The sequence below is a fragment of the Mixophyes fleayi genome, chromosome 8 (genome assembly GCF_038048845.1).
Source record: "Mixophyes fleayi isolate aMixFle1 chromosome 8, aMixFle1.hap1, whole genome shotgun sequence".
Lineage (NCBI taxonomy): Eukaryota > Metazoa > Chordata > Amphibia > Anura > Limnodynastidae > Mixophyes > Mixophyes fleayi.
Genome location: NC_134409.1, coordinates 117,416,348 through 117,439,379, shown reverse-complemented (window position 1 = coordinate 117,439,379; position 23,032 = coordinate 117,416,348). Strand labels below are relative to the sequence as shown.

The 23,032-nt window shown below is 40.4% G+C and overlaps 1 protein-coding gene across 1 annotated transcript in view; it reads right to left on the bottom strand.

Annotated features, from left to right (window-relative positions):
• APPL1 (adaptor protein, phosphotyrosine interacting with PH domain and leucine zipper 1) overlaps positions 1-23,032 on the bottom strand; it is a 39,222-nt gene that overhangs the window by 5,943 nt on the left and 10,247 nt on the right. Inside the window, exons 2-21 of the mRNA XM_075183265.1 lie at positions 21,951-22,049; positions 20,450-20,509; positions 16,440-16,511; positions 15,003-15,090; positions 14,866-14,907; positions 14,102-14,160; positions 12,675-12,821; positions 12,150-12,232; positions 11,735-11,893; positions 7,613-7,801; positions 7,341-7,383; positions 6,798-6,854; positions 5,923-6,011; positions 3,248-3,430; positions 2,754-2,800; positions 2,115-2,289; positions 1,830-1,866; positions 924-1,070; positions 338-388; positions 163-252 (exon numbers count right to left, since the gene is read on the bottom strand). Coding sequence (XP_075039366.1) covers positions 163-252; positions 338-388; positions 924-1,070; positions 1,830-1,866; positions 2,115-2,289; positions 2,754-2,800; positions 3,248-3,430; positions 5,923-6,011; positions 6,798-6,854; positions 7,341-7,383; positions 7,613-7,801; positions 11,735-11,893; positions 12,150-12,232; positions 12,675-12,821; positions 14,102-14,160; positions 14,866-14,907; positions 15,003-15,090; positions 16,440-16,511; positions 20,450-20,509; positions 21,951-22,049 — 1,917 coding nt within the window. The remainder of the gene's footprint in view (positions 1-162; positions 253-337; positions 389-923; positions 1,071-1,829; positions 1,867-2,114; positions 2,290-2,753; positions 2,801-3,247; positions 3,431-5,922; positions 6,012-6,797; positions 6,855-7,340; positions 7,384-7,612; positions 7,802-11,734; positions 11,894-12,149; positions 12,233-12,674; positions 12,822-14,101; positions 14,161-14,865; positions 14,908-15,002; positions 15,091-16,439; positions 16,512-20,449; positions 20,510-21,950; positions 22,050-23,032) is intronic.

Genomic DNA, 23,032 nt, shown 5'->3' with positions numbered 1-23,032 from the left:
TAGGGCACAGGCACCAAATCCTCTCCAGGAGGGGGAAGGGGAGAGGTGTGCCAGATTTGTAAATCCCTTTAAATTTTTTCTTTTTTTTTACAGAATTTCAGTATATTTACGGACGTCGTGCTCTCAGCCCTACATCTGTCAGATTCCTCGTCTCCATATTACCTTTTCTATCTGTTTCTGTTTACTGATTTCTTTCTCTTGTTTTACTTTTACTTTCTCAATTTCCTTTTGCTTTTCTGAAGCTCTTCGGTCCTAGAAGAGAGGCGACAAGATGATGCAGGACTTGTAAAGGCATAACGTATATAAATTACACGTCACAAGTCACGGGCACACTTACCAGTTCAGCGTGGAGAGCTATCTGTTTGGCCAAGCCAACCGAATCACAAATCTGTGGACAAGAAGATTAGATTATATTTATTTATAGATTTTTTGTTTCTGTATTTTATATTTGCAAGCTTTAAACCCACTCGAACATATCTCAATAGGTACATGGCTGACATTTAGGTGTATGTGAAAATTCATCATGTTCGTCTGCTTCATTAAGCTATGTGTTTATGAAGTTGCACTTATTAGTAAGAGCACACTGAGATACAGCAGACGTTACCTTGCCCTTTTGTGGGATTATTTGGAATTGCTGGAAAGTGTTGACCCTCTTGGATTGACTGTGGCCAGACAAGAACGTTCATCCCACTCCCCAGTGCTAGACTCTGGTGGTGAGTGTGGGGACTGCAGCTAGGTCACTGGAGCGGTGACCTGGAGGGGCGGAGCTTTCATTCCTGGCGGAATCGAACAAGAAAGGCCAGCACGCTCCAATGACGGTCAGCATTCTCACACTGTGGCATGGGGAACCTGGTTGCCTCTCACTTTCTACCTAGTGACGGCAGCTACATTCTAACAACGTAACGTAGGAGGTGTAGGTGTACCTTTTCTCCCTCGTTGTTTGACTCAAAGATGTAGCACACTGAAACAGGGCGACCCTCTGATCGCCCTCCAGCAGTACGGAGCACGAACCCAAACAGACGCTTATTTTCCTGATGTGTAGCGTACAATACCACGTTCGGTAAAGGGAACTAAAGAGATGAAAATATCAAAATGTAAAGGATCAGCGAAACGCGTCATGTGTTAATACAGCTACGTTATCAACTTCACCAGGACAAAATATTGTATATTGTCTTGTGACTATGCCATGTATGAAATAACTGAAATGTTACAAAATAGGGGAATGTACAATAGAAGCACAACTATAGATGAAAGTTTACTACGAGCATAAAAATAAGGCATTCTGCACCTAGAACCCTATTTATTTTGATATATCTGTACACCTGCTGCCTATAAACACTATAGGCAAAAATTCTGAGACAAACCAATGTTCAGGAGAAGGCAGCCAATCAATTCCCTCAGTAATGTCACTGTGTCCCAGTGAATGGATAGGCTGCACTATCATAAATATTGATTCAGCTCACCAAAAGGCTGCCTCCACTATGTATAGGTAACTGGTACACTTAAATACAAGTGGGAGCAGCCCTACTGACAATTATTTTGAGATAAAATAACCTCAAAAAAAGAAGACTGCCCTCTAGTGGCCATATTACCATGTAAAATGATCCTTCATTGACTTTACAAAGTAATACATTTATAAGAAAACATCTCACAACAACAGGAATACACAAGTTTTATTCAACAATAAGATTACATTTTTTATTCAAAAATTAGTCTGTGAATAAATAGAATTTTATAAATACAATTTGGTGATCATCAACTCAACCCTATCAAGGTGTAACTATAACAGATGTAAGAAATTCCGACTCATGTAAATACATAATACTCACTCTCAGTCTTGTGACTTGTGTCTGTGGATCAATCAACCTAGAGAAAAATAGTTTGGAGAGAGATCTGAGGTCAGTGCTCCCAATAAAATTACTAGGACATCACAACAACACAACAACCTAAGTGGAAAGACATTTCATGGGATTGGTAACTTATGAGGTAGTCTATGAGATGACAGAGAGTCTTCATTCTCTACCAGTGGTGATGAATCGTGCACCTATGAAGCTTTGTTCTACGCTTTGCGCGGTTTATAGTGAACGATTATGTTTACTAAGTAAACAACTTACTTTAAACAGTCGCAGGTCACTAGGAGATGGGACTCTGTCATCCGGAAGATGTTGTGTATTGCACGTGCAGCTAAGATTTGGCGCATCGTTTCGTATACAACTTCCGGACAGTCATCTGCTTTCACTTCCATAGATCCAAGGAACCGTACAATAAACAATTGGTGAAGGATTGAATCTAAAGCAGGAGACATAGCGAAATGATCAACTAATAACGGTTCAAAATTATCCATCACATGGCTTATCAGATCATGATCCTAGTGACCATACAACCAAACACTACAAACAGTAAATAAATATAACTAACTGTACTTGTAGTCTTCGGGACCACCGCCCCACATGATTTTCACCATACTTACAAGAACAGATTACAGCTGACTGACGTTGCAGACTGAACCTGTCTTAGCTAGTGTGGTAATTAGGATGGCGTGTGCGCAGCAAGTGTGTAAAGCAGCTGGATTGGCTTAAACTCCTGGCCAATCAGGTGCTTACGAACTACACACCTACAGTGCTTGACATCTGAACTGCCATCCGGCACCAAGGGAACTGCCCTCCTGGCTGTCAGCTCCGCTGGTACGATGATTCATTATGGGCAGCAGAGAGGTTTAAATTAAAATTTTAACAAACAGACAATTGAATTACCTTCAGACTCAGATTTCTCGCCAGATTCTCCAAATGGGTTAGTTCGCCTGAAAACAAAAAAAAGTTGTGATGATAAAAAAAAAAGTATGTAGTGATGAAGAGAGTCTTACAATGTAAAATAGGAATACAGATGAAATAAGTGATGTTCAGGTGTACACTGGAAAATAGAGATACGCTCTGTAAACTATTAACCTGAAATTTAATTAATCTAAACTTACACTAAATGAATAAAAGGTTGGGGCACATTTGTACTATTTGCACCATAATACTAAAAAAGTGATAAAGAAAAACATGCAAAGAAAAAAAAAATACAAAAAATAATGAAGTGATTTATAATAAAAATAAACTAGAGCTAATAAACAAATAAATTAAATAAAAAAATAAAATATATGACACTTAATGCATCCCACTCACTGATCCTACTGGAACGTTATTCCATATATCACAAGCAATGGTTCCCCACAGCAGGTATATGACAGTATTTGGGGATGTACCTGCCAGACTGTCCCGGGGTTCTGGGTTGTCCGGACTGGTCTTCACTGACTGGGGAAATGATATCAAACTGGATGGGTGTGTCTGGTGCTACGATGGAATCCAGAGATAGAGCCGTTAGAGCAGAGGAATCGGAGCCCACTGAGCCAGTGCTGTTAGTGCGTGTGGAGCGGGGGCGAGAGGGTCTGCGGGAGGAAGCATGGAACAACGTTATATCGTCTCACAATGGTATGCCGTGGATCCTGGGAGAACAGACTATTGGCTTCATAGACAACTACCACCAGACTCTGCTGCTACATGCCGGGAATAGTGTTCAGGGGATGGTTCCCAATCTGTGGTTCTGTAAACCAAAAGACGGCTCCCATGAAGCTCTGACAAGAGGACACATCTGTGTGCAGTGTGCTCGGCTGGGTCTGTCACAGTAATCTTGGTGTGTGAATTTGTTTTAGAACTATTTTATTACTAAATCGAAGTTAAAAAATAATGGCGGATGATATGTGATTTTTTTTTTTTTACTGTTCATATCATTCCCCCATATTGTGCAGCGCTTTGCAGATAATGTAGAATACTTCACATTACCCCCGGCACCCTTGGAGCTTACAGTCTAAATTCTCTACCGCACAGACACTCATTTCTCAGTTTCACAAGTGTTTGTGTGATTTTTACAGAAAATGTCAGCCGCTAGCCGCTAAATGTGCAGTATTCAAGATGAGAGCATTTCTTTGTACTGGAAAGTGGACGATTCCCGGCACCTCTCCAGGGTATTCCCTTGTACAGGAAAGTGGGCGATTCCCAGTACCTCTCCAGGTTATTCCCTAGTACAGGAAAGTGGGCGATTCCCGGCACCTCTCCAGGGTATTCCCTAGTACAGGAAAGTGGGCGATTCCCGGTACCTCTCCAGGGTAGTCCCTTGTACTGGAAAGTGGGCGGATTCCCGGCACCTCTCTAGCTTATTCAATTGTAATAAGTTTTGGAATTCTCAGCCAGAACATTGGAATAAGACATTAAGTATAAACAACCACTCAGTTTTAGGTCTCTCTAGGACTCATAAAACAGACTACCAGAGTACTTGTTATTTAACAGAGACATATTTTCAAGTATCATGAAGTTTGTCTAAGCCATTCACAGGATCCCCTGCATATGTCTAAGACTCCATTTTCAATATAAATGTATTCCCTTTAATGCATTAATAAAGAAACCGGACATAAAGTTTAACACAGACTCAGTTTTATGAAGAGTGGGAGTCCAGATCTAGGAAACCTGAAGTCATAAGTTCAGTCAATGACATTTCATTTGAAAATGTGCCCAAAAGATATAATAGAAACAAGAATATCTCAGGACATTACTAAAGGGTTCTACAGTCTCCCCGGTGTCTTATTACCAGAGAAGATATTCTGCCATGTCTTTTGCTTTTCAAGTGAGTACCCTGCAAATCTCCTGTCTATATTCAGAAATAGCTGAGGTTTAATCAGACGGCCTTTTCATCTGTCCTTTTAATGACAACACAGTCTATGCTCTTTCTCTTGGACAAAGAAGGTAAACTAGAAGGACCTGAGCCTTATATAAAGCTGACAGTATCTTATGTATTTAAAATGTGCCCAAAATTAGTACATGCTCTGTCCAAAATGTTTCCATTATTTTTAAGAATATAAAAAAGAATTTGTTAGATACCAAGCAGGCTGCCCCAGCCATGTGCCAATTTGCATGTACCGCAATAATGCGCAAACGCTGTACCGCAATAATGCACAAACGCTGTACCGCAATAATGCACAAACGCTGTAACGCAATAATGCACAAACGCTGTAACGCAATAATGCACAAACGCTGTACCGCAATAATGCACAAACGCTGTACATTAACCACAATGTACAATACAGCTGCCTTATAAATAAGAGCTATTTGTAACATTCACAGATCTAACAAAAAAATCAAAACAAAATTCAGGAATTGAAAGAACAATATGAAATTCAGGAAACACTTTTTTCTGTGTACATCAAGTGCGGTACACTGATAGGACAATTAGACTAAAAATGTTATAACCTAGAAAAGTTAATTAACAAGCATACATAACATTTAAAATATCTCAAGTTCTCCAATGGTAAGAAAAACACCAAAAACTCATATATTATATATATATATATATATATATATAAAAATCTTGGGTTACAAGACACCTGTTCAGACTGTACAATGTGTATTTCAGGTTACTTTATGTATAATCATGCCTTCTATAGAATTATAATATCATGCACTATAACACCTAGCTGTGCCTAAGGCTGGATACACACTACAGGTCTTTCGCCCAGTCTAACCCAAATTGTTATATTAGAATGTCATGAATCACAAACTGGACACTTCTGTAGTAACTTTTGCTGAACTCCTAAACTCTAGAGGAAGATCAGAAGAAGCTAAACATCAGCTGTAACAGACCTGCATGGAGTAAAGCAGGTAATATAGTTCACATTGGAAAAACAAAGTATAAATAGCTTCAACGTGAACTACCAGAAATGTTCAACCAGAGGGATCACTATTCTATACAACTTGGTTGTCCGGATAGAATACTTGTATTTGTTACACACACATGTAACACTACTGAAGCCTACGGTACTGCATGCCGTACACGATGGCCACACTGATGCATGCGTGTGGCCATCGTCAGCTCTTCTGGATAACTTACGCGGGTCGCATGCTCTCGTGTCTCTGCTGGAAGGATGGAGAAGGGGTCACTGCTTCCAGGGCGGTCTGGTTTACTCTAGCAGCAGTTTCCTTGGAAATAAGAGAAGAAAAACCAAAAAGCTTGTAATGTAACATTAGATTTACAACAAACAGAAGTACAAATCACAGAGGTCAACAGGCAAAGCTGATCTTGCACAGTTACATGAAACATAACTCGTACAAAGCATAACTCGTGTCACACCATACAGCACAGGTGCACATTACAGATAGGAGATTAAATAATAGAACACAGAGTCATTGTTGAGCGATGCAGGATACCGCACACACAAAACTTCTGTCAATTGTCTAGTACAGCTTAGAAAAAAAAAAGCAAACACCAGATTGGTGGATTATAGAGCCCAATTATTGGACTAAAGTTCAAGTAAAATTTTAAAACGATGAAAACAAAAAGGAAGAAAACTTTCTTTTGTACTTTTTCCCCAAATACTGCAAGAGATTTCATCTTCCGGAGAAAAATCTTTGAACGTACCAAATATATAACAGCTCTGTCTGCTAATAGAGGACAGAAATAATACTTTATAGGCACCAAACCAACTTTTGCACCTGCCGGATCGATCTGTACTTTGCATGTAAATCAACATTAAGTTTAATTTTGAAAAGGTTCCATGCAAGTCATTGAAAGCACCAGGTACAAGGATCACCCCATACACACAACTTGTTAAGAACACAATACAGGAGGATGGTATTAAATATTGTCTACAAGTCCACTGTTATGTACCGGGACATATTATTTCATCTTCATCCGTTAACACTTGTTGAGCCCTTGTTTGCTATGATCCAACTTACTGCTGTCGGGCTCAGTCTAAGGAAACTCACCTCCGGGTTCTCTGTGAGATATATGCGCTTAGAGATGTTATTTATCGTAGTTATCCACTGGAAAAGAGAATCGCATGTTAGAACGCTCGCATATACAATGATTGATTAAGCATAGAGTGCTCATATATCTGTAATGTGTTATAAAATACACAAACGTCTGATCATTGGACATTACGTGTCTCTGCCATTGTCAGTTACATAGAAAACTAAACTGGATCCTAGTTTTAAAAAAAAACAAAAAAAAACCGAAATATAATAATGACGGAGAGGTTTATACGTAGCTTATCGGAGGGATGGAGACAAAGGATATTCTATACACAAATGTGCATAAAATGAGGTCCTCTACCGGGTGAGTAACTTGTCATTTACTGAACATTTATAGAAGAATAAAGCAGTGCATATTTTAGATCTAATAATATTACATGGGAAGAGGGACAGTGGATATTAAATGTGATAAATAAAAAACGGTTATACGTAAAATCCATTATTTGTGTCACTAAACTGGACAATAAAATAAAGATATGCAATAACAGCAATCCCTACCTCTTCACTGTCCTTCCTGCTCTCTGCTTGTACAATGACAGACCTGGAAAGAAAGTCAAAATATCGGCAAGGACACAATCATGTTTATTATACATTAACAAGTTAAACCATGAAGATTAAACAGTGTCTAGTCTTAGCAGCTGTACTGATAGACCCCCTGCCCTCTCTCATTATCAGCCCTGAAGTATAATAAGAGACCCTACACCCTTTGTTCTACCCGTCATCAATAATCTACTATATGTTTATTCTGTGTTTTCTAGACAAATACAAACTTTTTGCCGTCGAAAGCTGTGATTTGGAAGCAATATCTTCGATCTTCCGAGTCCACGGCCATCACAGAGCAGTTGTCGATGTCCATGACCAGACCCCCGGCCACGTCTCCCCTCGCCTGGCTCATCAGGTTACCTCCCTGAGTGAAGAAATACTGTCGCTCCCAAGTGGACGACACCAGACCCGTCTTACTGAAACCGGAAAGAACCCCCGGGTTAGACACATTGGCACAAAACAACAAAAAATAATCATTAAAAGACAAAAAAAAAATAATTTTAGATACAATCTTACAGAGATATGTATGTTGGATCCCCTTTAGGGCAATCAATAGAGACCCAACTTAATACATAGGACAGTAAATAGACAACTGTAATATCAGAAGGGACGGTAAAGGTGAACCCTTGGATTCACCCATTTGTGAGTGTTGCTTTTAATGGTCTATCAGTCTTTTACATGGACTAGCAGAAACTGTTGAGGGGTTTCTTAGGTGTACGGCTGTGTCAAGTTCTCGTCACAGCATTTCACTGGGATTTATATCTGGGTATTGGGCTTGGTTAGTCCAAAACTCTAGGGGGAAAAAAAAATTCTCATTGAGCCATTCTTGATAAGCTGCTAGAGTGTTGTGTATCATTGTGATGTTGCAAGATCCATATTCTGTTCAGCTACAGCATTATCACATGACTTCAAGTTTTTCAGGTACAGTGCGGAATTCATTCTCGACGCAATAAGGGGCAATTACGAACCGCAAAATTGCAAACCAGCAGCACTGCCGACCCGCAATGTCAGCCCAGAGCAGACTGATTTACCAGGGGCGGTTCCAAGGAGTGGGAAGTGGGCACAGTTACCTACATAAGGAGGTACTGCTGGCCTGACCATTTTGTGGCTCAACAATGACCTAAGTGGAAGCAAACTGTCCAGGTCCTGAAACAGCAACGCATCCACAAATCAGACTGCCGCCATCATCCTTTGTGTCAAACGTGACGTCTGCCATTGTAGCCCTATAACTCCACTGTCTGTGAATTAGTCTACATCCAGGTGATCTCTAACAAACCATGTTTTTCGGTTTGTTTGTTCCTTAGAGCAGAGGCTTCTTTTTTCCTTATCTCCCATCTTCAACACATTCCCTCAATCTCTTGCAAATTAGTTTATTATTTTCTAAGTGGTTAGCACTTCTGCCTCACAGCACTGGGGTCATGAGTTCAATTCCCGACCATGGCCTTATCTGTGTGGAGTTTGTATGGGTTTCCTCCGGGTGCTCCGGTTTCCTCCCACACTCCAAAAACATACTAGTAGGTTAATTGGCTGCTATCAAATTGACCCTAGTCTCTCTCTGCCTGTGTGTGTGTGTTAGGGAATTTAGACTGTAAGCTCCAATAGGGCAGGGACTGATGTGAGCGAGTTCTCTGTACAGCGCTGCGAAATTAGTGGTGCTATATAAATAAATGGTAATAATAATAATATTTTGCACATAAGTTAAATACTGGTTGTTTTTTCATGCAGCACACAAATAGTTGTTAGCTTTATTTTTACACTGAAATTTAAGGGTGATGTAGGACATGCTCTACCCCAACTATACATCTGTCCCCACATTTTAAATTTACCTCCCCTCCAATGCAACATGGTTTTGCCCAAGTGCCAAGTTACTCCTTTTTTATGCTTTGCTATCCTTAATGACTCAGGCCCTATGATGAACAGGAACGTAACACAGCAACAAAGGAAGTATAACAAACTCAACATATTCAAGCACAGGGAATTCAGTAAAGCATTGTTACATAATAAATATTATTATGTTACAACACAAACAGCAGCAGTTTTTTAATCACTTACTATCCTATTTAAAAATTTACTGGACGATTTTAAATAAGCAAAATAATTAAAGTTGTGTTTTATTTATAGGATACAATAAAGGTTATACTTTAACTGCTCTCAGAGTGCATCATGATGAAAGACAGTCTTTCCATGTTTAACTACCCATGATACATATGAGACAAAATAATGGCATCTCACAAATAAATGAGATATGAGACTTTAATACAATCATTTATAGAAAGGGGAAATGAAAGTATGCAGTGATTCAAATAACAGGTGCAGTTGTTGCTATGCTCTTTTGGACTATGGAATTAACCATATAAAGTTTCTGATGATATATTGAAAATTGTAATAAACAATATATAAATGTATAAAAATGAATAACGAATATGAAAAAATATTATCTCTATATACACTCAATGGCCAAAAGTATGTGGACATCCATTCTAATTAGTGTTTGGCCATTTCAGGGACACCCATTGCAAACAGGTTCGTAAATCAAGCATAGAACCATTCAATCTCCATAGTCAAACACTGCAGTAGAATGAGGAGCTCAGTGACTTTCAATGTGGCACTGCCATAGGAAGCCACCTGCCCAACAAGTCCACTCGTCAAATATATGCCCTATTAGACCTGCCCCGGTCAGCTGTAAGTGTTGTTATTGTGAAGTGGAAACGTCTAGGAGCTCGGCAGTGAAGCAGTAGGCCACACAAGCTCACAGAAAGGGACCCATCTGTTCTAGGTTACACAGCTCACTACCAAGTTCTAAACTGCCTCTGGAAGCAACATCAGCACAAGAACCATTTGTCTGGAGCTTCATGGGTTGAATTTCCATGGCCGAGCAGCCAAGACTCAGATCACCATGCCAAACACCAACTGGAGTGGTGTAAACCACACCGCTGTTGGACTCTAGAGCACCGGGAACGTGTTCTAGGGAGTGACAAATCACCACCAACTTCACCAACTGGCAATCTGACTGACAAACCTGGGTTAGGTGGATACCAGGAGAACACTTTCTACTGGAACATTTGGTGGAGGAATAATGGTCTGGAGCTGTTTTGAGGCAACAAGTTGGGGAAAGTCCTTTCAGCATTACAAAGCCCATGTAAAGCAAAGCCAGGTCCATCAAAAAGTGGTTTCCTAAATTTGGTGTAGAAGAACTTGCCTGGCCTGCACAGAGCCCTGACCTCATCCCCATCAAACACCTTTCTATGAACTGAAACACCAACTGTGAACCAACATCATTGCCCAACCTCACTAATGCTATTGTGGCTGAATGGATGTGAAGCCCACAACCATGTTCCAACATCTACTGTAATGCCTTCCCAGAAGAGTGGAGACCGTTATAGCACAACGGTGAAGGGGGCAACTCCTAATAATATCCATGGTTTTGAAATGGGATGTTCAAAATCCACAAATGGATCAGATATTTGGATGTCCACATACTTTTGGCCAAGTAGTGCGTATATGAGAAGATGTAGTACAATGAGGATCTGATGGCACACAGCTAAGTGGATAATGGCACAATCCTATAGCTCAGTATAAGAAAGGAAGTTCATCAATTTCCTAGGTGGTGTCTGAAATCCATTTTATAATATATTCACATAGGCATCCGATTATTTTATCTCAGATTAAATATAAAATGTAGCCAAATTTATCTTGAAGCTCTGAATAGAACGTATGAACAGTCTTCATCACAAGTATTAATATTAAGTGTTGCTGAGACCTATTAGATTTAGCTAAATTTGTGGTTTATACTAGTAGTTCAGTATGAGATTGGGGGTGACCTAGACCTCCTTAGTTGTATTATCATATACGGAAAAGTGCTGGCAACGGCACGGAGTTAGAAAAGAGGTGTATGAATTTAGGGGGTCATTTGAAGCCCTGATGAGCAAGCGACTGGCATATAAAGTGTTTGAGCGGAATTAACCCTTACAGCCCCCCCACACACCATAGGTAGCCAGACAGTGAGAGGCCGTGACACCCCAGTATGGATGTATTAATAGATAACATGGCAGGATGCAAACTTGGCAGTAACAAGAAATAACTTATAAATGCTGTATCACTTAGAGGGTCAATATCCTTACTTCGCTGTACAATGAAAAGAATGGCATGTGAAACCTATGATGAAATAGTGGCCCCCAAATGTACCACTCAGTGACTGGTTGGATGACTACAAGACCCGAGGCGAAGTCTACAGAGCTGTACAGGTGACAGGTAATTGCAGCATCGTGCATCGTGGGGTACCAGGTTACTAATTACTCCTCTCTATATTACCGTACAATCACACATGTGGCGCGCAGGCTCTCCCGTACTTGCGTATGTTGAGGTAGCCGGCTTTCTGGGTTAAATTGCGGTTGACTGGAAGTTTCTTTGGGTCTGGATCAGGCAAATATAAGGGGTCACTGGCCACCTCCATATCCTGGATGGTCTGCTGCATGGTCTCCACATCATTGTCCATTTCCCTACGGACACTGGCAATAAAAGGTGACATCTCAGCCACGTTTATAATATAGATCTTGTTAAAGGTCAGGTCAAAATCGACAAACTCAATAAAGAAAAGAATATAGTTCACCTAAAAAACAGATTTGTTTATTTGTCTAAAGGTGCAAGTCTTTATTCTAGAACACATGTAATACATGACTACAGACTGTAGGCCTTATCTGTATTTCCTGTACAAGGGAAGCCTCACAGCACACCCACACAGGTAACTGTGCCCAGGACACTCACTTTTGCACACTCGTTGATATATTGGATAGAAACTCCTCCAGCTGACCGTTCAGGTTTTCTGAGCCCATCTTGAAAAAACTAATCTGTGTATAAAAAAAGAAAATACATAACAGCAACAGGTTTTTTGAGACGATGGTTATCAAAACTTCACGTTCTACAGAAAAAGACTTGTTTTCTAAAATACAAACAGAACTTCTGATGAAACCTGTACCAACATTGCAGGAAAACCCAAGCACTCTCTTTTTGTAGCAGAACAACTACATACAACAGAGGCTCTGCTGAAAAACAGAGACGTGACCTTCACAACCTCAGAGGAGAGGCAGGATTATGGCACAATGAGTAGGGGGGAGTGGCACAAAACACGGCATGGTAATGGTCAAAGCTCATGACCATACATACATGCACTTGCTCTACCACAAGGCCCCATTCAGCCACGGAGTCTAGAGAACAATACAGGGTAAAGAATGGAAATGCTCTGCTCTGTCTTCCATAATTGCCTTGATACATAGACCCTATAGGATTTACCTGAGCTTGCATGTATCCCAAAAGTGGCTCCAATATTGCTGTTTTCTTCTTGTATTGGATGGTGTTTAATGCACAAAAATAATGCATCATGGTCTGGTGTTGTTTTTTTCTGGCAGTGTATACATCTTCTTTGGCTTCAAACTTGGTCTAGAAAATAAAAATCAAGTCAATTTTCAGGTACTTTTATAATGGCAGGGGAAACATTCACCAGAAAACACACCATTCCCAACGTCATAAGTCAGATAAGACTGCTGTTATACGACACCTCTTTGGGGTAGATTACTAGGCATGCCACAAAAGTAGTACCCCTGCCACTCAGCCCAAGACGATTAAAAGAATCACTGTCCAATCTCATCACAAGTGGGGGCCAAATTGGATGACATCCAGTTTTTAGGCACTGGGAACAAGCTGCCAGATCATTTCCTGCGGCACCGGCTCCCGTCAGTGTGGTTGGGAGATTACCACACACACCCGCCAATAGTATCCATCCTCATACTGCTTTTACCAGTATTCCACAATTATACTTTATTTATTTAGAATGGATCACTACTAAAGATCTTAGGCCAGTTGTTCAATATTCATCATCACCATCTATTTATATAGCGCCACTGATTCCGCAGCGCTGTAGAGAACTCACTCACATCAGTCCCTGCCCCATTGGAGGGGGGAGGGGGAGAGAGAAGAGAGACAGAGAGAAGAGAGAGAGATCAATTTAATAGCAGCCAATTAACCTACCAGTATGTTTTCAGAGTGTGGGAGGAAACCGGAGCACCCGGAGGAAACCCACGCAAACACGGGGAGAACATACAAACACCACACAGATAAGGACATGGTCGGGAATCGAACTCATGACCCCAGTGCTATGAGGCAGAAGTGCAAACCACTAAGCAACCGTGCTGCGATATTGTTGCAGATGTTGACGTGTGGCCAGCATTACTCTCCAGATAGACTTGAGGTGTGATGTACAGCTTAATCTGCTGCCCCACGAGTCCACCAGTCATGGGGATGTAAGGTTTTTGTAACTATTCAATCAAAAAAGTACACCTCTCCTCTGATACCCTGATAAAGTCCTACATATCTGTGCACAGTCGCATTTAGCCATAGATTGGTTCTTACATTTAAGTAGCTATTCAGGTTATTGCTGTACACCAGATGGGGATCACGGTGGTTAATGACAGCTGTATGCTGCACACTATAACCATAGCAGTGCTCGTCATTGTTCTATTTGACTACACAAATGGAGTAACATATTTACTAAGACAGGGTTGGTGAGGGTGGAAAAAAAAACAACTTCTATTTGGTCAGGCTTTACTGGAGCTTTAAATAAGACTTGTAAAACAATCAGGAGGATACACATTGCTCAGCATCTTTCAGGACAGCAAACAATAAAAGGTAAACAAAGCATGACGCAAGTGTTCAACAATCACCTTTTCATTCTCTCGCCTCTTAGACAGCCGGCTGTATCTGTTGATCGCGATGTCATGATCTAAGTAAAAAACACATTGAACCATCAATCAGGAGCGCTGACAATTTACAGAGGGACATTTAAAAAAAAATATTTCACACAAAGCAAAAAGCAAAAGCAGTAAACACATTGTATTGCAAAACAAAAGTTTACAAATGTACCTTACACTAGTTCTAACAACTGTTACAACTATCACACCCCATTGTCGCACCATGTTCACATTATTTCTATCAGAAACTGCTGGGAAGCTCTCCCATATATCCAGCCCACTTCTCCCTGATTGCTAACTACATATTGAGACACAAGTTAACCCATGCATGATACTCATGCATTCTAGTCAAATCAAGCTACTTAAGGTGTTAAAAAGGTTCTTGTCATGCATTTGGGCATAGCCCAGGCCTCCTTAGGGGAAGAGCATTACTTCCCGACGCAAGCGCCCTTTTTTAACGTGGTTTTGTCCACATGTCACCACCTCATCCTTCATCTTCATCGCCACATCCTTCATCAAGCTACTTAAGGTGTTAAAAACTCCCCACTGTCACCCCCGGCAACCACCAACCACTCCCAACTGTCACTTCTCCTTCAAGAAATATATAGGTCAGTGTATAACTCTGCCCAGCAGGTGGTTCTGCAGCTTGGTTTTTTTTTCCCACACACGCCACTAGGCATTTATATAGTAGATTTTCCATTATACAGTGTTACATGTGTTCTGTACAATATACATACCATTACTGGCAATCTGAAAGATCTCCTTTAAGGTCAGGATTTCTGTAATAAGAAACAGAGGAGATTTAACATGAAAACACGCTCATTACAATGAGCGGTACTTTTCATTAATAAGATCTGTCTAATTAAAAGGTTACCTTTTAAATCCCTCTCTTTAAATTGGCTAATGGGAAACATCATGGCGTCGGCCAGTTGGGTGGATAACACTGCGTGGCAGGAGCTCAGCTGTGTGTGAACAAACCAAAGTTATCACTCACAATGTAAACAGATAAGAAGTGTAAATTGCCTCCGCAAGTGCTGTTTCTAGGCGTCAACATAACACACAGGCTGAGTCATATTCTGTATCAGTCAATAGTAAAGCTGGGCACACACCTAGGCAATCACACTTCAAATGCAATGTCTCTATCGGTTTCACCAACGAATGAAAGTCCAGATGAGCATGCCGACTCATCCGTACACACCTACACGATTTACCTTCAGATCTGTGATCTTCATCTGTCATAACCATCTGCTGAAAAGACTGTGACTCTGTACATACTCTACAGATATCTGCCTACACTGCTGGTCGTGAGTGCGTCCACACTTCCACATTTGTCCGACATCGTTCCATCATTGATCGTAATTTTTAGAAAGTTTATAAAACCAAATCAACGGATGCGATGTGTTTTGATAGGATAAATAAAACATGATCTTGGGAGCGTACACACTCTTGCAATATCTGACCAAAGGGCGGTGTATCACGTGATCTGCATGATAACTGCATAGGTGTGTACCCAGCTTAATTCACAGTTCCAAGGACAGATTATATTATACACTTTTACTCTGCAGGTTCCTACCAAGAATTCCTAGATGCATTCCAGCTCACCACTAGCCAATACGTTTTCTACAGATTTTGTCTCGCACTCTGTAGAGGGGCGCAGGAGAACCCCCAATGTTGGGTACCACAGTACCTGGAAATGTGCACAGCCTAACATGGAGGTGATTTGAATTCCTTCATAATGTCTCTCATAGCGGTGTGTACTAATGTGTTTTATACCTATACAATTAAGTCCAATAGACCTGGAATTGTGGTGCAGTTTACAATGAAGAGCTTCTGTACTACTGCCAACGGCATATAGACTGTAAGCTCCACTGGGGCAGAGACTGATGTGAAGGACACACACTCTCTGTACAGCGCTGCAGAATTGCTGGCGCTATATATATATATATAATGATGATAATGGTTTCCGCTTAGACATAACTTTACAGTAACATGCGATGAGATTCTGGATCCCAGCAGCATCATTGTTCCATCAACTGGACAGGACTAAACTGTTGCTATAAGGATTCCAGCTCAGGGTGGGACAAGTCAATTTAAGTTGACAGCCCCTCTCTCTATTTTAAATAGAAAAAAATAACAGATGGACATATAGAGAGGAAATCAGAGGGTAAGAAGTCCAGAGAAAACGTATTAATGGTCATGAAAATATAGAAGTTTTTTTAAAGGAGCTGTGGACAAGTTTTATGCTGTCGGCACTCAGACAAAATAAAGGAACAACTAGTTTTATTAACTGACATGTAACAGAGTCACTCACTTCATCAATCACTTTCGAAAACTGTTGTAGTGTTGAAGTCATCACCTCATCATCGCCACCTAGAGGAAAACGCTGGAAACCAACAACAACAAAACTATACGTTAGAGGTTTTTGACCAAAATATCTCAATTGGAGCAGCTGTGTATACAAAGTGTGTTGATCTGTTGTATTCTGTCCTGTGGCCTCTGATTGGTCCTCCCGCTCAACCCTCCTCCACAGTGTCACGCAGGCCTGGTTTTTGGCCAGACCACAAAACCCCTGCGAAATGGTTTCGGGTGAACTTTGTGGGAACAGCGAGCGTTTGCAAGTTGTCTAGAGAGGAATGTGTGTTCATGTGTGTAATTACACAGCAGCATGAATGCTGCAAGTTTACCTTTAAATAGGAACATGCAAAAAAAAAAAATCTACATAAAACAATGGTTACATGGAAATCTGTGTTGGAACACTGTCCACAATTTAAAACTTTATCACAGTGAAACAAATTATACGGCAGCATTGCAGAGTATGTATTATGGAAAACACAATCAAATTAAAAGTTCATAATCAACGTTTACAAAGGGAAAAAAATGTAAAATAATACTTTAAACACCCCCTTTATAGACAAAGTAATAAATAGCAGGAGGGGACGACAGGTAGTTTCATATGAAACTTTGACAACACAAGGAGACAATACCACTCATTTGTACAGTTTGAAGAAATGTCCCCAATTGTCTCAGCGTGTGTTGTACCTGCTCACAGAACCCTCACTGCTTAGGCTGAACAGGGTCAATCAGACTGCACATTGTCACAAACATTAGCAACCTGACAAATCATAAGGACCGAGATAAACTGTCTAGCACAAAGCTGATGGCGGTGCTGCCGACTGTATGTATTGTACTTTGCACTGAGCATGTGCGTGCAGCTGTGTGTTTATGCCATGCAATTAAGCAGAATTATTTACAGCAGAATACTCAGGTTTGAGTCTCAGACTTCAGTCTACTCATAAATACCATAGTGACTAAATATTAACAACATGCAAAGGGAAAGAGAAATATATATATATATTTATTTGTGCAAAAATTATCAGAAATGCATTTTGCACTGAGAAACTTATTTCTATAGTTGAAATAAACAAGATGACTTGGAGCGGTAATGCTGATTTCTCTGCCGAGGTAAAATAAAATATTCACAGTCTCCAATGGAACAGTGCCCTCTATTATTATTATTATCAACATTTATTTATAAGGCGCCACATGAGGTTGGCAGACCATGCAGAGGGCAAACAACAAGACAGTACATAGTATAACAGTACAATACAGCAAACAAATAACACGACAACTCTCACCAAAGCTATTGGGGTGCAAGAGATATATTCAGCTCAGCGGAAGCTGAATCCTGTGCCCATTAGCGTGAGTTCAACTAATAGGTTTAGAGCCACTGAAAGAAGTGCAAAGTCAATGGAGGAGTGGAGTCAATGGGCAGAGAGCCCAAAAGAGGAGATGGACTGGTGAGCAAAAGTTATAGGTAATGAGAACAGGAGAGCTTATCGGAGCTCACTAGAGCTTACAATCTAAAGGGAGAGGTGCAGACAAATGGTTGACACATAGGGGTGAGCCAATGTAAGGGGGATCTGAGGTCAAGAAGCCAGAGTGAGGAAGGAGAAGGATGAAAGAGGGTTAGATATACTACATGGTGAAATGCTTAAGTGGAGGACTGGCAGGCTTTTCTAAACAGGTGGGTTTTCAATGACTATTTGAGTCTATACAGGCTAGGGGATAATCTCATAGGACGAGAGAGATCGTTCCCGTGGTAGGAAGAGGGGGAGCAGGGACGAAATCTTGGATAAGGAAAGACGTGACTACCAGAGGGAAGGAAAGGCAGTGGTCATTGGCCGACCGGAGAGGGCAGGAGGGAGCATTTATGGAGAGGAGGTTGGAGATGTAAGGAGCGGTGGTGTTTCAGAGGGCCTTGTACATGAGGGTGAGGAGTTTGAAGAGGATTTTGTAGGGGAAAGGGAGCAAGTGTAAGGTTTGGCAGAGAGGAGAGACAGATGTGAAGCAGTGAGAGAGGAAGATCGATCTATACTTGCTGCAGCTAGACCTAAGAGGAGCGAGATGGGAGCGGATGAGGCCAGTAAGGAGAAGGCTATAGTAGTTGAGACGAGAGATGATCAATGAGTTTTGGTGGCATCTGGGAGAGGAAGGGTCCGATACTGGTGATGTTGCAGAGCTGGAAGTGACTGGATTGGAAAAGAGATTGAATGTGAGGGATAAAGGAGAGTGGCAAGTCAAAAATGACACCCAGGCAGCAGAGCTGGGGAACAGAGGAGATGTGGTGTTGTCAACAGTGATAGAGAGGTCGGGAGGGGTGGAGAAGACTCTCGATGGAGGAAAAACAATGAGTATAGTTTTGGGCATGTTAAGTTTGAGAAAGCGTATGCACGTCCAGCAGGAGATGGCAGAGACTGGACACCCGAGAGAGGAGGTAAGGGGAGATATCAGGAGATGAGAGGTAGAGTTGAGTGTCATCTGCATAGAGGTGGTACTGGAGGCCGAAGGAACTGATGAGTTTACCCAGGGAGGAGGTGTACAGAGAAAGAAAGCAGAGGGCCAAGGACAGAACCATGTGGGACTCCTACGGGAAGGATGGATGGGGAGATGGGGAGAGGAACCAGAGAAAAGGATCACTTGGCAAGGTAGGAGGTATGGCAAATCATCATGAAAAGCCTACAACAGTTTCTTGCTTTGATCTATCAAGTACGGACAACTGAATAAAGCATCATCCATACACTGTTGGTTATTTACAATGTGCAAAAGTGCTACAAGCTATAACCACCATACAGCAATAAGCTTTAATTTACAGCAAGTTGGGACAATAAAAGAAAATGTCTGATTGGCAGCTGAGGATTACTGAACATTAGTACCTTGTTTTTAGAGCAATCTAATTATGTCTGTACACTTGTATGGATTCAGGATATTGGAAAATGTTATTATTTTTCCACGGGGCTCAATGGAGTACACATTATAATAGTTTGCAGGGATTTGTCCTCCGTACTGGCCTGGTGGTGTTACGGGCACTTGGTTTGTTGATAACGGTTAATTTACAGGTCGGTGAGAGAATTGTCCACACGGAATTGCTCAGAATCTCAGAGCTTCTATTTTGGACATGTTACATAGCATTCTGCTGGCTCTTTGCATGAGGAACATAAAATACTTTTATAACATAATAAATACAGATTTTTTTCTATGTAATGCTGGCTAAACACAAGACGAGCCTGCCAAGTGTCTATATCAGCCACACATCTAGATGGCTAAACTGGGTGACATCCAGCCACTTGGCGCAAGGACTGAGCGGCTGGAATTTTGCTAGGACCTGCACGGTGGGCAGCACGGTGACTAAGTGGTTAGCACTTCTGCCTCACATCACTGAGGTCAAGAGTTCAATTCCCAACCATGGCCTTATCTGTGTGGAGTTTGTATGTTCTCCCCGTGTTTGCGTGGGTTTCCTCCGGATGCTCCGGTTTCCTCCCACACTCCAAAAACATACCGGTAGGTTAATTAGCTGCTATCAAAAATTGAACCTATTCTCCCTTGGTCTGTGTGTGTATATTAGGGAATTTAGACTGTAAGCTCCAATGGGGCAGGGACAGATGTGAATGAGTTCTCTGTACAGCGCTGCGGAATCAGTGGCGCTATATAAATAAAAATGATGATGATGAACTGACTGCACATACAGGCAGGTAGCCGTCATCATTCGACTTCATGTACCAACGAGACAATCAGTTTCCACCAGATTATACGTAATCACTGCACCGCTTTTCCTGTCTTTAATGCACAGTAAACCAAACACTTTTTGTTTTGTGTTTTAAAGACATTGGTGCAATTCCCTGTCTGAAGAACGGACCCACTTTAAAAGAAGAAACAAATTCCATTCAACAATTGTTTTTCAAAACTTGTGTGACCACACTGTATCCTACTTGATCCACAAGCACGGAAACAAACCATCATTAGGCAGAGAACTCGTCTACATACCTGATTCTCATACTCTTTCAAAAGTTTGGACGTTACGTGAGTGGCTGCGCTCAATTCATTCTGGTGACAAATAAAAGAACATAAATTATATCATGGAAAAATGTGTCTACAAAAATCTTTACTGGGAAATAATAACTACAAGTAGTTAATAAATATTATATTAGTAAAACATTATCTTATGTTACTAAACAAAATTAACTTGGACAATAAATCATAAATAAATAGTCTAAAAACATTGCCAAAATCACTGACAATATATATTAAATATATGTAGAAAGGCATTGATGCACACATAATCCCATAAAATATTCCAAATTATAATTTATTTAAAAAAAACACCAAGAATAAATAACAGATAATATTATTTTGTGATGAACTAAATAAATCAGCAAATTCAAAATAATATGGTACAATATCCTACGAGTTAAAATAAGCAGCAAAAAGTACATATTCAACTATCAATTAACTTGAAGCAATGGATTTAATGTTCCTTTGAAGAAATAAAATACAATATATATAACTACATATTTGAACTATAACAAAAATGCACCAGACATATATGAAATTGGGGTGCTTGAATGCAAAACTAAATTGCAAACTTGATCTCCACTATATAACAAAAAAATATATACTGATATGTACAAATTACATACAAACACTGAAAGATATCTGACCTAGATACTCTTGAAAAAATATTCAGAATAATCAAGCTCATCGCTACACTATAACTGCTCATAAACTACAGCTAATTTTTAAATATATAATTTATCTTGTAAAAAAGGAAGTGAGATCTAAGCAGGAGTTAGTTAGGTCAATGTATTAACCACAATGCTGTCTTATATTAACTCATCTCTCACCACTACTTCTGTTTCCTGTGCTTAGATTTTTTTGCCAATCTTACACCTCAATCGGCCAGATGTTTAAAAAAATGGAGGAATGAAAAAAATAGATTTAAAACATAAGCATTATAAAAAAAACAACAAAAAAAAAAAACTTTTAAAAGCAAATTTACAAATCCATGATACAGCACTTAGAACTGGTACTGAATAACAATTTCTAGAAATAATAAGACAGTAAAAACACAATTAAGTATTAGATATTTGCTAGAATATATTGTGGAAGATTTTTGCCTTAAACACCCATGTTTGTGACAGATATCTTCAAAGGGCATAAAAAAACGCTGCTAATTTCGCTCTCCTGTTGAGAAGGACTGAAGACTTTATTGTTACCCTATGGGGCTTATTCAATTAGCCGCGAGATTCCACACTAACCTCACGGCTGTGTTTCCGCACAATGTTCTAGGTAACCATCGTCGCTCATTTTTGCTATTAGGGGGTGCAAGCTAAAATGATCAATGCTTTCATTACCGCAATAGTGATATTTGTGCGCAGAAACATAGGAGCAAGGTTACTACCAAGCCTCGCGGCCAAGTGAATCGCCCCTTATTTTTGAGAACATAAGCCAGCAACTTGCCGTCTGTAGCGCAGTTTGCCGCGATTACCTGAGCATCATAAATCCTACGCATGGCATGGGACAGCTGACTGCAGTAACTGGAGATAGCGGCCGCATCTTCCTCAAACACTCCCAGGAGAGACCGGGTCTGAAAATAAACAGAACACAAAGAGATTTCAGGCAAACAGACGCCATCCTGCGCTGAAACGCGTTTCTCCACAAAAAACATACTGTAAACTTGTCACACAAAATGTTTCATTTCCTAATTGTGCAAAGCAGTGGGGTTAGGTTGTGTAACCTATGTACAAGAAAAAAGGTTGTAATCAAGTGTAACTTTTCAGAAGTTTCAAGTACGTAACAGTTAAAATGTCCCAAACTGAACAATGATAGTGTTGCTCGATTTTGCTTTAAAAGTCTCCCAGAGCTTTCTGATCATCTTAGTGAGGTTGTCCCTAGCACCAGGCCCCCACATCAATCTAAATAACAGCTAATTGGGATGCACATGTGGTCTCCATATCCTACTTTAAAAGTGGCGTTTGCAGCATCGCATGTCATGCCGCTGTTTCATGAGTGCGTCCACAGACAACCGATTAAGCAAAACTGGCACAATGTACAGGTGTGGCCAAAAATACTGGCACCCTTGCAGTTTTCTTGCAATGATGCTTTTCTTACAGAAAATGGTTACAATTAGAAAATATTTTGGTATCCACCAATGTATTTCTTTGGTTTGCACAGCCATTGTTTATTCCACGCGGAAACCCTTAAATGGGCCGGACAAAATTACTTTAGAAATAATTAGCTTTCATTCACTTTGGAAACGAACTCGCCTGTGGTCATCAGCAGGTGCCTGCAATAGGCAAATCACTCAGTAAACAAGCATGAAGAGAAAAAGTGACTACGGTAATTCTCTTGCTTTGTGTCACTGTGTGTACGGCAATGAGTAGGGCGAAACTAATGGGGGCACTCCAGGATTCATAAAAACAACACCAGTTAAAAATGTTCCATATTTTATTAATAATTAAAAAATGGACCATTATCGATGATAAAAAAAAAATATTCCATATTTTAACGAATTAAAAAAAACAGGTTATGCAATATTCCACATCAGTCCCATAAATGCTTAATTTAATT